The 14,681-nt window shown below is 46.6% G+C and overlaps 1 protein-coding gene across 1 annotated transcript in view; it reads left to right on the top strand.

Moving 5' to 3' along the window:
- Positions 1-7,230, top strand: part of nmbr (neuromedin B receptor) — a 255,458-nt gene extending 248,228 nt beyond the window's left edge. Inside the window, exon 3 of the mRNA XM_085977288.1 lies at positions 6,847-7,230. Within this exon, the coding sequence (XP_085833414.1) occupies positions 6,847-7,230 (384 nt within the window). The remainder of the gene's footprint in view (positions 1-6,846) is intronic.
- Positions 7,231-14,681: the final 7,451 nt, after the last annotated feature.

Consider the following 14,681-nt stretch of genomic DNA (forward strand, 5'->3'; position numbering starts at 1 on the left):
CACAGTTTAAGCAGTGCCTGACAGATGGTGCTTGGAGTCAGATTCTGGATCTGCAGCTGTGTCGGTAGCTGCTGAATCAATTGAATTGACTGAAGCTGCCTCACCACAGCAGAGGGACTGGAGAAGAGGCTGCATTCCAGTGAATACACCAGCAACAACCAATTGTTTTGTTCCAACTGCAGCTGTCGGAATCCATTCAGGTTTCATACAGAAGGGTTTCCCTGGGGTTCCCCATGGTTCATTGGGTAAAGGCCGCTGGCCCACACGCCACTGATAGGCCAGGGTATTGTCGGAGGGGCTGTGATGAAATGATAAACCCAAGATGTCAAGGGTCCCGTGGCACTATTAGAAAGGAACAGGATGTTGTGCTGGTCAACGTTCCTTCCTTCCATAGCCAGATTAACTGGTGATTCACTGTTTGTGGAAGCTTTCTATGCAGAAAACGGTTGGTGTGCCTGTGGTTCACAGGAATAGAAGACCATTCAGCCCCTCGAGCCTGTTCCACCATTCAATTAGGTCATGGCTGATCTGTATCTCAAATGCATTGGGCTAGAAATTGGGCTACTTGCCACCACACATTTGCGCTGCTATCCTGACAAAAAATGGTGGCCGTCACACTACCGCCCTTCTCTGGCACGGGACTCATCGGCCGCCATTTTGGTGAGGGCCTTAGCCCTGCCGATAGCAGTGCTGGCCCAGGAGATGTAAATGAAGATAGCCTGACGTCAGTCGGCGTGCAACTCTGACCTGACGCCACGTCTGCAAACTTCGACCTTGGCGCTGAGTTCAGCGCTGGGTCCTAAGCTTGCTCTGAAAAGTGAGCGTGCAGCAGACTGACAGAGACGCTGTCAGTACTCCTTAAAGGGACACACACATCTTTTAGGTAAGTTGGCATTTAAGTTTTTGGCTTGCATTTTTAAAATTTTATTGAAGTAGTGGCTTGGTGCAATACATGTTTAAAGTTTTTTAAGTGTGCAGGAGGTGCAGGGAGTGCTGCTGGATGCTTGCAAGGCCTTGGATGGTAAAGGAAGACCTCTGAGAAGATCGAAAATACTCAGCCGGCCAGACAGCATCCATGGAGAGAGAAACAGAATTCACATCTCAGGTCGAGATGCTGCCTGAGCTGCTGAGTATTTCCAGCATTTTATGCTTTTATTTCAGATTTACTGCATCCGCTCGCAAAGGGAAGAGGAAGATGCAGAAGAGAAAAAGACGCAGAATAGGAGGAAGCAGAAGGAAGGATGCAACCCAGACAGCCCTTTTCTGGCCAGGATATCTGGGTTGGAATCCTCCGCCTGCAGTACCAGTGACCACAACCCCAATTCCCCTTTCAACTTTAGTCCTACACCCTCCCTTCCCTCTGTTACTGACCATCACAGTGTCCTCTTGGCCACAATGCTGAAATAAAAGTCACCACATAGCAAACTTTCCAATCCAACGTTATACATCTATCCATCCAATATGACATCAAGAAATCAACTCATCACTCTTATGCATTCCCTTAGTGACTGTCTTGTGTGTGTCTTTGCTTCTACATTGGGGAGACCAAACGCAGATTGGGTGACCGCTTTGTGGAACACCTCCGTTCAGTCCGTAAGGATGACCCCGAGCTTCCGGTCGCCTGTCATTTTAATTCACCGCCCCATTCCCACTCAGACCTCACTGTACTCGGGCTCTTGCATTGTTCCACGGAAGCTCAGCGTAAACTCGAGGAACAGCACCTCATCTTCCGATTAGGCACTCTGCAGCGTGCCGGACTCAACATCGAGTTCAACAATTTCAGATCATAACCTCGGCCCCCATTACATTTTGGCTTATTTTTTATCCACACCTTTGTTTTGGCTTCCCCCCCCCCTTTATTTTTCTCTCCCACATGGCAGCTGTCTCCCATTCTGCCAGCACATTTCACACCTAATCTAGAGCCGTCTTTTGTCTCCACTAGTCCTATCACCATCTCGTCTCGTTTTGAATACCTCTTAATGTCTCTTCATTTCTCTTTTGTTCTCTCCCAGCCTGGCCTCTTAATCTATTTCATTTCCTGTGCCTTTCCAGTCTTGACAAAGGGTTTGACTCGAAACGTTGACTCTATTTTCTCTCCACGGATGTTGCCTGGCCTGCTGAGTTTTTCCAGCATTTTCTGTTGTTATTTCCTATGACAGATTATCTGGTCATTGTCACATTGCTGTTTGTGGGAGCTGTGCGCAAATTGGCTGCCGCGTTTCCTACATTACAACAGTGACTACACTTCAAAAGTGCTGTATAACGCGTTTGAGACATCCTGAGGTCATGAAAGGTGCTGTAGAAATGCTTGTTCTTTCTCGCTACAGCTCTTCTGTTAGAATTTATATTAGAGTGAGAACAGCAGTAGTTTGCTCCTGATGAAAGGAGTTGTAAACAATCTTACGATAGCAAAATACTGCGGATGCTGGAAATCCGAAATAACAACAGAAAATGCTGGAAAAACTCAGCAGGTCAGGGCAGCATCCGTGGAGAGAGAAACAGAGTTAACGTTTCGGGTCGAAGACCCTTCGTAAACATTGGCCCAGAAATTCGGGTCGGGGGCTTCCCGCGGGTGTAAGCCCCCGACCTGCACTTACCTAGCGCGCCGACCGTTGAGCTGTGGGCCTGCGTGGGATTCTGATCCTGGGCCTGCTCCAACTGCCGGCACGCAGTGCTTGCGTATCCCAGGGGCGCAGTTAGTTCGATGCGTCCCTTGGGATCACGTGGGCCATGGGGAGTCAATCGGAGCAGGGAAATGCCCATTCATAAGTTTGACAGGAAGAGCTGTCAAAACTTATAAATGCTACGGGCCCCAAAACATCACTAAATCGTCAAATAATTTTTTTTTTAAATCACATTTTTTAAATAAACTATAAATTACATGAAATAACTATTTTAAACAATTAATTAAATTTTTGAAAAAAATAATTTTATTTTCTAACGGGGCTAAAAATAAACTTACCTTTCTTTAAAGTATTTAAAAATAATAAACCTGTGGAAAAAATGTTTTAATTTTAATTAATTCACCACTTACCTTGTAAAAAGCAGGCCTTGCGACTGCTTTTTAAATGTGTAACTTCTGGAGACTTACCCTCCCGGGAAAACCTGCAAAAAAAAACAAAGTTCGATGCGCACGCGCTGCCTCTTCCGCGCACGCGTTCGAACTCTGAACCTCTTCGTTCAGGGGAACGGAAGTGCCGGTTTCCCGCGGATGCGCAGTGCATGCAGGAAACTGGCACTTCCATTGGGCCTACGGGTGAGTACCCCGTGCGTACTCACCCGTGGAGACCCGAATTTCTGGGCCAATTAATAATCTGTTTGTTCAGCGAAGATGACCTTGTGGTGACCTGAGGACAGACACCCGATTTCTGGCTTGGCCTGAGCCGTCTCATTGTTATTTCATAAAGCATCCGGAGACACACTCGTCCATCTGATTCCTCCAGATTGTACTCATGGTATCCAAGGCTGAATCGCGTTGTCCAGAAATGTCCGTGTTGACTCCTTTGTGTCTTTCGCTGTCCTGAAGCGCTGGTTTCTGCAGTGCTTTGTGCTGCTGACTAAACATCCATTGTAAAGGTGCAAGGACTTTGAGCTTTAATCCTCTCCTTCACTGCCTGGTGGTGGATTGTTCTGTGGTGAATGGGAATGGGAAGTAGCAGAATAGGACACCAGAGTTTCATCATTGCAAAAGCATTTGTGTAGCAAAACGCGGAAAGCGTGGGTTTTGTCTGTGATGGAAGGGTTTATTTGGTGATCGGATAAGTCCGCACACAAAAAGAATTACCCACTTGTATTACATTCCTCTGTGAGCTACTTTTAGGCTTAACATTTGAGTGTGGAAATACATTAACCTGACAAGAGAAGAGAGTAATTTTGATTATTTAGTCTGTCCACTTTCAGACATGCATTCGACAAATGACTTGGATACATTACACTCGGTCTCCTCATCTAATTTATTGATGTAGATTGTGAATAGCTGAGGCCCAAGCACTGATCCCTGCGGTGCCCCACTAGTTACAGCCTGCCAAACCGAAAATGACCCAGTTATTCCTACTCTCCGTTTTCTGTCCGTTAACCAATCCTCAATCCATGCTAGTATATTACCCCCAATCCCATGAGCCCTAATTTTCTGTAACAACCTCTTGTGTGGCACCTTATCAAATACCTTCTGAAAATCCAAATACACCACATCCACTGGTTCCCTCCTATCTACCCTACTAGTTACAACCTCAAAAAACAGATTTGTCGAACATGATTTCCCTGTCATAAATCCGTGTTGACTCTGCCCAATCCTATTACGATTTTCTAAGTGCCCTTTTACCACATCCCTAATAATAGATTCTAGCATTTTGCTTACTACTGATGTCAGGCTAACTGGCCTGTAGTTCCTTGTTTTCTCTCTCCCTCCTTTCTTGAATAGCGGGGTTATGTTGCTACCTTCCAATCCGTGGAGACCATTCTAAAATTCAAGGGAATTCTGGAAGTTCAAAACCAGTGCATCCACTATCTCTGTAGCCATCTATTTTAAAACCCTAGGATGTCAGCCATCAGGTCCAGGGGATTTGTTGACTTTTAGTCCCATTAATTTCTCCAGTACTATTTCTTTACCAATACTCATTTTTTTAAGTTCCTCATTCTCACTAGACCCTTGGTTCCCCACTATTTCCGGATAGCTTTTTGTGTCTTCTACCGTGAAGACAGATACAAAGTATTCGTTTATTGTCTCTGCCATTTCCTTATTCTCCATTATAATTTCTCCTGTCTCTGCCTCTAAGTGATCCATGTTTAGCCTCGCTAATCGAGCTAGTGAGGTGGAAAGGTGTATGGAGGGAATTTCTGAGCTTTATAAACTACTCATGACAACATAAAATTAATGAACTTCCAATCATCCAGATATGATAGTGGAGGTGAAGCCCTAGGACAGTAAGATGCTGCTGGGAGGTGGGGGGGGGGGTGGGAGGAGGGGGAGATGGGGGATCCATAGAGACCTTCTGGATCAGCTGGGATGGGTTAGATGACTTTTCTCACTCATACCCATCCTGTGATCTTACCGTGTGGAATTGGGCCTCAGAATGGAGGTGAACTCCAGCAGGAGGAAGGAGGGAGGGAGGGGGAGATGTATAAAAATTGAACAAGTAACAGCAGCAGGTTAGGAAATAAACCTTGCAGGTCATGGGAGGAGATCTAATCCTTCCTGCATATAAGAACCTAAGAAAACTGGAACAAGAAAAAGGCATAAAAGCAACAGAGTAATGAACATGCCCACTGTACAGTGAACCATTAAAAACATTTTCATTCGTTCTTTGCCTAATGGATGTTTAATGGAGGGTATAAACAGAATCCATTAAAAAGACCGATGGAATATGATGCATGTTTCCTTTGCAGCACTAACCATGTAACCTTTACATCCTTCTGTTTACATCTATTAATTATTGAATGTTGACAGCGTAATCTGGGGAAACTGTATTCATTGTAATTGGAGTTGAAGAAACTGGGTTAACGGACGCAGTGGCGATAATTTAGCTTTCTCGCACGAATGGAGTGGGTAGGGTCTGTAGACCAGTTGCCTTGTCAGACGTGGCTCAGTGGGTAGCACGCTTGCCTCTGAGTTCGGAATGTCGAGGGTTCAAGCCCCACCCTAGAGACTTGAGCACAAAATCTAGGCTGACACTTCAGTGCAGTGCTGAGGGAGTGCTGCACTGTCGGAGGTGCCGTCTTTCAGATGAGGCGTTAAACCGAGGCCCCGTCTGCTCTCGCAAGTGGGCATAAAGCGATCCCATGGCACTATTTCGAAGAAGAGCAGGGGAGTTCGCCCTGGTGCCCTGACCAAAGTTTATCCCTCAATCAACATCACTAACAAAAACAGATTATCTGGTCATTATCACATTGCTGTTTGTGGGATCTTGCCGTGCGCAACAGTGACTGCACTTCAAAAGTACTTCATTGGCTGAAAAGCGCTTTGGGACATCCTGAGGTCGTGAAAGGCGCTGTCGAAAAGCAAGTCTTTCTTTCTTTGGTGGTAGAGTGACAACAAGAAATGCTAGCAGTGCACAGTAGGCAGGCCAGCTACTTGAAAGACAAGTCAAGGTTTCGGAAAGGGACCTGGGGCAGATGTTCTTGCCATGGAGGGAGTGATTCACCAGACTGATACCTGGGATGGCAGAAATGACGTATGAGGAGAAATTGGGTCAATTAGGCTTATATTCGCTAGAGTTTAGAAGAATGAGAGGGGATCTCATTGAAACTTATAAAATTCTAACAGGACTGGACAGACTAGATGCAGGAAGGATGTTCCCGATGGCAGGGGAGTCCAGAACAAGGGGTCACAGTCTAAAGATAAGGGGTAAGCCATTTAGGACAGAGATGAGGAGGAATTTCTTCACCCAGAGAGTGGTGAACCTATGGAATTCTCTTCTACAGAAGACAGTTGAGGCCAACTTATATTCAAGAAGGTGTTAGATATATTTCTTAAGGCTAAAGGGATCAAGGGATATGGGGAGAAAGCAGGGACAGGGTACTGAATTTGGATGATCAGCCATGATCTCATTAAATGGCGGAACAGGCTCGAGGGGCTGAATGGCCTACTCCCGCTCCTATCTTCTATGTTTCTATGTTTCTTACTGTGCTTGGTTGTAAAGGAATATCATTCTGCACAATAATGGATTTACCCACTCAGCAACTGGGGGGAGATAGTTACTCCCCTCCACCTTAAGCTGAAATGGTTGGAGCCAGAGAAACCATTTGAGTTGAGGAAGGGGCAAGTGGTGACAGCATTGTTGATGTCCCTTTGCGTCGATTGGTTCTGCCCGGTGATTTTTACCTTCCTCTGTATTTCTCTCTTTCCAGGTGGAAACCCGAAAACGCCTGGCCAAGATCGTGCTGGTGTTTGTCGGCCTGTTCGCGCTGTGCTGGTTTCCGAACCATGTCCTGTACATGTACCGCTCCTTCCACTACGGCCAGATCGACCCTTCCCTTGGGCACCTCATGGTCACCGTGATGGGCCGGGTGCTGAGCTTCTGCAACTCCTGCGTCAACCCTTTCGCCCTCTACATGCTGAGCGAGAGTTTCCGAAGGCACTTTAACAGTCACCTCAGGTGCCAGAGGCAGCGGCATTCCTCGACATCCAACTATTTCCAGAGCACCTCCGCCATGCGTATGACGTCCGTGCGAAGCAGCAACAGGAACACCATCACCAATGGCCAGAGCCTCAAACAGGAGTCAATGGCATGAAGTTTAGCTCAACGGGAAAATGCCTTTTATTTTACTTCACCTCTCACGTAACGTTAGTTTTGAAGCTGTTTAACTCCACACGCCCCCCCCGCCAACCCCCCACCACCCCGCCCGCCCCGCTCCCGACACCGTCTGACTTTCTGCAACCAAACAGTGCTAGGTGATGCATTGGGTCAGCATACTGCCCTTTCATCTCTTCAACACAACTCAAGGCTGATGACTTGAAAGTCTCTCCTCCCTCTGTTGGCTGTAAGATCCTCTGTAAAAATGAGTTTGACTGTCTCACTCCACCCCTTAGTGGGTCTGGGCCCACAGCACAGAGGTGCTCAGAATTCAACATCCGTTGATGTAAAAATGATCAGACTTGCTCAGAGGCCATCCCATGTGTTGGTCACTCTTTGTGTGAAGAAGAACTTCCTGATCTCAGGCCTAAACTTGACTTGTAGTAGTTTGAACTTGTGCTCCCTTGTTCTATTCTCACAGTTTGGTTGGAACTAGGGGTCTAGCTTTAGCTTTTCTGCACTATACTTTCATTATCTTAGATAGTTCGATGAGGGTCCCTTTTTTTTAGTTGTTTCTTTAATAAGGTTGAATAGTCCACATGCTGAGATGCTGAAATGAATGGTAGATGCTGAGAGGTTGTTTCCCCTGGCTGGAGAGTCTAGAACTAGGGGCATAGTCTCAGGATAAGGGGTCGGCCTTTTAAGACTGAAATGAGGAGGAATTTCTTCACTCAGAGGGCTGCGAATCTTTGAAATTCCCTACCTCAGAGGGCTGAGTCGTTGAGTAGATTCAAGGCTGATGATACAAAGATGGGACGGAAAGTAGTGAGTGAGGAGGACATAAAAAACCTGCAAAGGGACATAGACAGGCTAAGTAAGTGGGCAGAGATTTGGCAGATGGAATACAATACTGGAAAGTGTGAGGTTATGCACTTTGGCAGGAAAAATCATAGAGCAAGTTATTATCTTAATGGCAAGAAACTGGAAAGTACTGTAGTACAAAGGGATCTGGGGGTCCTGGTGCACGAAACTCAAAAAGTTAGTATGCAGGTGCAGCAAGTGATCAAGAAGGCCAATGGAATGTTGGCTTTTATTGCTAGGGGGATGGAATATAAAAACAGGGAGGTATTGCTGCAGTTGTACAAGGTATTGGTGAGACCGCACCTGGAATACTGCATACAGTTTTGGTGTCCATACTTAAGAAAAGACATACTTGCTCTCGAGTCAGTACAAAGAAGGTTCACTCGGTTAATCCCGGGGATGAGGGGGTGGTCATATGAGGAGAGGTTGAGTAGATTGGGACTCTACTCATTGGAGTTCAGAAGAATGAGAGACGATCTTATTGAAACATATAAGATTGTGAAGGGGCTTGATCGGGTGGATGCGGTGAGGATGTTCCCAATGATGGGTGAAACTAGAACTAGGGGGCATAATCTTAAAATAAGGGGCTGCTCTTTCAAAACTGAGATGAGGAGAAACTTCTTCACTCAGAGGGTGGTAGGTTTGTGGAATTTGCTGCCCCAGAAGGCTGTGGAAGCTACATCATTAAATAAATTTAAAACAGAAATAGATAGTTTCCTAGAAGTAAAGGGAATTAAGGGTTACGGGGAGCGGGCAGGAAATTGGACATGAGTCTAGGTTCGGAATGGTCATGGCCCTGTGGGTAGTGGAGTGGGCCCAGGGGCCGTGTAGCCTGCTTCTGCTCCTACTGTGTCCTAATTCTGTGTTAGGTTTCAGGAGATGGTTTTATTCCTGTTCCTGGCTGGGGTGGAGATCGCCTTTACAGAAGGTAGGTACTGCAGAAAATATAGGGACAGAGTGATCTCCTGGAAGAATTTCGATCGCCTAGATGGGTCGGAGAGGAATTTCCCAGATTTTTTTCTCCCAAATTGGCCATTGGGTCTTTATCTGGTTTTTCGCCTCTCCCGGGAGATCACATGGGTTCGGGTGGATGCACAGTGATAGAAGATTTGAGGTTAGGATCAGATCAGCCATGATCTTATTGAATGGTGGAGCAGGCTCGAGGGGCCGATTGGCCTACTCCTGCTCCTATTTCTTATGTTCTTATGTTCTTATGTTCTTAAGGCTGAGATCGCTAAATTTTTGGACTCGAGGGGATTCAAGGGATTTAGGGATCAGGCGGGAAAGTGGAGTTGAGGTCGATAATCAGCCATGATCTTATTGAATGGGGGAGCAGGCTCGAGGGGCCATATAGCCGAATCCTGGCTCCTAATTCTTATGTTCTTATGTTCATATTTCTCCAATCTTTCCTTGTAACTGAGTCCTCAAACGCTAGGGAGAGGTCGCGTAGTGCTTCGGTGCACTGCCTCCCAGGGTTGCAGATCTCTCTCTGTGTCGTGGCGACAAGGTGCAGCCAAGCAATGGGGGTTTCTGGGTGGTGCGCCAGTCCAGCTTCACTCGGTAAACAGACAAAAACGCTTGACTGCAAATTGGAGTGGGATTGAGTAACGCCGGGGAGTCTCATCACCCTTGGCACCTGGGTTCGAATCCTGGGGAAAGCACATCTCGCAATCACTGTGCGTTTCACATCCGCAAGGAAACGGCACCTTTTCCGTCCCCGACACTTTGTACCTTAAAGCTCCACCGCAGCTCGATCAGCTGACTCAGTCCCCCCCTCCCCCCCACATGCAGCGGGTGCATGTGTTGCCACGCCCACTCACCACATGGACAAAGGTCATCCAATCGCAGCATCCGTTTAACAGTTTAAAATCAAATCATCACAGGCCAACTCCAAGACTTAATGGGGCAGAAATTCAAGCATCGCTGAGGCTGGTTTGCAGGTGTGAGACGGGACGCAGCCATGGTGGATTTAGCAGAGCGCTAGCCCGCCATTGAGGCCGCTGCTGAATTCATCGGGGCCTTTTTCTTTGTGGACTGGCCTGGTGCCTGCCTAAAATGTGTATTGAAATGAGGGCCCTCAGCCCACTTCCTGGAAATCATTGCCACCCAGTCAGACACGGCTCTCGTATTGCTCCTTTCCCATTCCTCAAGCTGATAAAGTGCCACTTAACCAGTATAACCGACAAAATCTTTGGTAATCAGGTGTGGGATGGGCCGTACTTTATGTGAAATTACCCCACAGATATGGAGAGAATCGCAATTTACCCGGGCGGCCCCATAATTCCAGTTGAGGTCTACAGTCAGCCCACAATATATAATTGGAATGTTTAAGAGATTGAAATAATGAACTTGCATTTATATAGTGCCTTTCACTACCTCAGAATGTCGTTTTATAACAATTAAGTATTTTTTCAAGTGTTGTCACTGTTGTAGGAAATGCAACTGCCAATTTATGCACAGCAAGGTCGCAGAAACTGCAATGTGATAATATGTCGTAGTGATGTTGGTTGAGGTATAAATATCGGCCAAATATTGAAATAGTGCCGTGGGATCTTTTACATCCACCTGAAAGAGCAGACGGGGCCTCGGTTTAACGTCTCATCCGAAAGCCAGCACCTCCGACAGTGCAGCGCTCCCTCAGCACTGCACTGTAGGTGTCAGCCTCGATTATATACTCAAGTCAGTGGAGTGAAGTTCACTCGGATAAAAGTTAAAGCAGAACCTTCATTATCTAATATATAAAGAGGGGACCCTTCCCCACACCTGCCCAGTAGATAATGGAACTTGGTTAATGGACATAGCCCACATTTTGATCTTTTACCTGTGGTACAGCAATACCCTAAGTACAAGAATGAAAACCAGTACAGTATAAATAATATTAATGTAATCCATCTTGGGCTGTGATGTTGGGTTTTGGCAGAGGACTGTGAAGTCCCTTGAAAATTCTGCAGATAATTGGGAAAGTGGATAATAGGAGCTGGATAATGGAGGTGGCAGAGTTATGGGACTAAAGAGGACAGAGGAGCTCCTGCAAGAGATGTTTAAAGTGACTAAGTCCAACAATTTAGAATAGCTAATAGTGACATAAAATGGCACATTATTGGCAATAAATCTCCGTGGAATATGAGAGGAAACCACAATTCCAAACACCTCCTGCCTGCACATTTTAACAGTTTGGAATTGGTTAGAAAAGCTTGTACTTTCTGCCAGTCACAGAAAACCCAACAGGTCCAACGATGCACATGCTCTGCCTGTCCAATCAGTGATGGCTGGTGACCTTTTATGGCAGGTGAGGTGCATGCCTAACCAAGGCAGCGTGTTACCACGGCAACGGGTCCCACCACCAACCTTAATTTTTAATTTTTTAAATATTATAACAGGGTATGTTTGGAAGAGTCCCAGTAAGTACATCACTCAAACGATGAATGAAAGAAATCGTCTACCTTAAGCCTACATTTCCCCCTTGGATTCTCTTGACCGTAATTAAAGACAGCGTGAGGTGAAGAAAGCTATAAATTGGCAGAGGGGTCAGACGGGATCTAGGCTTAAGGTCTCATCCTGAAAGACGGCACCTCCCTCAGTGCAGCGCTCCCTCAGTACTGGCACTGGGGTATCAACTGCGATTATGTGCTCAAGTCTCTGGAGTGGGACTTGAACCCACAACCTTCTGACTCAGAGGCGAGAGTGCTGCCCACTGAGCACTATTTCAAAGCAGATCTGGGGAGCTCTCCCCAGTGTTCTGGAAAATATTTGTCCCTCAATCAACATCACTAAACCACCTTTTGTCATTTAAGCTCTCCTGCCTTCCCTTTTGTTCTTTCCACCCTCCCCCACTTTCCCTGCCTCTGTACTTGCTTAAAACCTGTTACATCTCTAAGTTTTTCCAGTTCTGACGAAAGGTCATCGGCCTGAAACGTTAACTGTGTTTCTCTCTCCACAGATACTGCCTGACCTGCTGAGTATTTTCAGCACTTTCTGTCTTAATCTCACTAAACCACTATCCGGCCATTATCACATTGCTGTTTGTGGGAGCTTGCTGTGCGCATATTGGCTGCCGCGTTTCCTACATTACAACAGCACTTCCAGTAGCACCCCACTTCCCTCTTGGGGCGCTACCGTACCCTGTCAGCCGCGGCTTAGTGGGTGGCACTCTCGCCTCTGAGTCAGAAGGTTGTGGGTTCAAGTCCCACTCCAGAGAATTGAGCACAAAAATCTAGGCTGACACTCCAGTGCAGTGCTGAGGGAGTGCTGCACTGTCGGAGGTGCCGTCTTTTGGATGAAACGTTAAACCGAGGTCCCGTCTGCTCTCGCAAGTGGAAGTAAAAGATCCCATGGCACTATTTCGAAGAAGAGTAAGGGAGTTCTCCCTGGTGTCCAGGCCAATATTTATCCCTCAGTCAATATCACTAAAAAAACAGATTATCTGGACATTATCACATTGCTGTTTGTGGGCGCTTGCTGTGTGCAAATTGGCTGCCACGTTTCCTACATTTCAAAAGTGCTACACTTCAAAAAACGACTTCATTGGCTGTAAATCGCTTTGGGCCGTCCTGAGGTTGTGAATGGCCGCGATAGAAAGTGCAAGACTTTCTTTTTTCTTTTCATATAGGGAGTCACCTGTTTGCAATGGTCATCACACAGAAATGGACAACTAACCCCAGCACAATTGGCCTGTTGTACAAATGATGCTTGTGGACTCCCATTAGGTTCCTACGACACACTTAATCGGTGATGTAGGCCTTTTTTTGGGGGGGGGGGGAGGGGTTGAATATGAGCTTGCCAGGCCAAGCAAAGCTACTGTCAGCCACGGCTCAGTAGTAACTCTCTTGCCTCTGACGAAGAAGGTCGTACCAAGTCTCGTTCACCTATCACCTCTGTGTTCGTTGACCTATATTGGCTACCGGTCCGGCAATGACACAATTTAAAAAATCTCATCCTTGTTTTCAAATCACTCCGTGTCCTTCCCTCTCTCTGTAACCTCCTCCAGCTCAACAACCCTCTGAGATATCGACACTCCTCCAATTCTGGCCTCTTGCGCATCCCCAATTTTCACCGCTCAACCACTGGTGGCCGTGCCTTCAACTATCTCAGCCCTAAGCTCTGGAATTCTCTCCCTAAACCTCTCCGCCTCTCTTTCCTCCTTTACGACACTCCTTAAAACCTACTTGACCAAGCTTTTGGTCATCTGCCTTAACATCTCCTTAATAAAAACAGAAAATGCTGGAAATACTCAGCAGGTCATCTGATGAAAGGTCACCAACCCGAAACGTTAACTCTGTTCTCTCCACAGATTCTGCCTGACCTGCTGAGTATTTCCAGCATTTTCTGTTTTTATTTCAGATTTCCAGCATCCGCAGTATTTTGCTTTTGCCCTAATGTGGCTCGGTGTTAGATTTTGTTTGATATGTTCCTGTGAAGCGCTTTGGGACATTTTACTACGTTAAAGGCACATATAAATACAAGTTGTTGTTACTGTTGTGGGTTAAAGCCCTACTCCAAAGACTCAAGCTCATAAAGCTAGGCTGACGCTCCAGTGCAGTGCTGAGGGAGTGCTGCACTGTCGGAGGTGCCGTCTTTCGGATGAGACATTAAACCAAGGCCCCGTCTGCTCTCTCGGATGAATATAAAAGATCCCACCGCACTATTCGAAGAAGAGCAAAGCAGTTTATCCCTCAACCAACATCACTAACATAGAAACATAGAAGATAGGAGCAGGAGTAGGCCATTCGGCCCTTCGAGCCTGCTCCGCCATTCAACGAGATCATGGCTGATCATCCAAACCCTAGCACCCGGTCCCTACACCGACAGCCATCCCACCCAAGCCCTATCCCCATAACCCCGTAACCCCACGTATTTAATCCCCCCTAACACTAAGGGTCAATTTTTTATCATGGCCAATCAACCTAACCCGCACATCTTTGGACTGTGGGAGGAAACCGGAGCACCCGGTGGAAACCCATGCAAACACGGGGAGAATGTGCAAACTCCACACAGACAGTCACCCGAGGCCGGATTTGAACCCGGGTCCCTGGCGCTGTGAGGCAACAGTGCTAACCACTATGCCACCGTGCTGCCCTAAAAACAGATTTATCTCCTTGCTGTTTGTGGGAGCTTGCTGTGCGCAGATTGATTGCTGTGTTTCCTACATTAGGAGTTTACAATAAGATTCAAATAGAAACATTATAAGAACATAAGAATTAGGAGCAGGGGTCGGCCACATGGCCCCTCGAGCCTGCTCCGCCATTCAATAAGATCATGGCTGATCCTTGACCTCAACTCCACTTTCCCGCCTGATCCCCATATCCCTTGATTCCCCCAGAGTCCAAAAATCTATCGATCTCTGATAAAATTAACCTAACAATTCACATAAAGTAAATGAAAAGAAAAAAACAGTCTTGTCAAACGTCAGAGCCGGCGCAGGCACACATAGAAACATAGAAGATAGGAGCAGGAGTAGGCCATTCGGCCCCTCGAGCCTGCTCCGCCATTTAATGAGATCATGGCTGATCATCCAAATTCAGTACCCTGTCCCTGCTGAATGGCCTCCTTCTGTGCTTTAAGGTTCTGTGATTTTACAATTTCTATCAA

This window comes from Somniosus microcephalus, chromosome 3 (assembly GCF_052327205.1).
Source record: "Somniosus microcephalus isolate GS21.2 chromosome 3, FLI_Smic_1.0, whole genome shotgun sequence".
Lineage (NCBI taxonomy): Eukaryota > Metazoa > Chordata > Chondrichthyes > Squaliformes > Somniosidae > Somniosus > Somniosus microcephalus.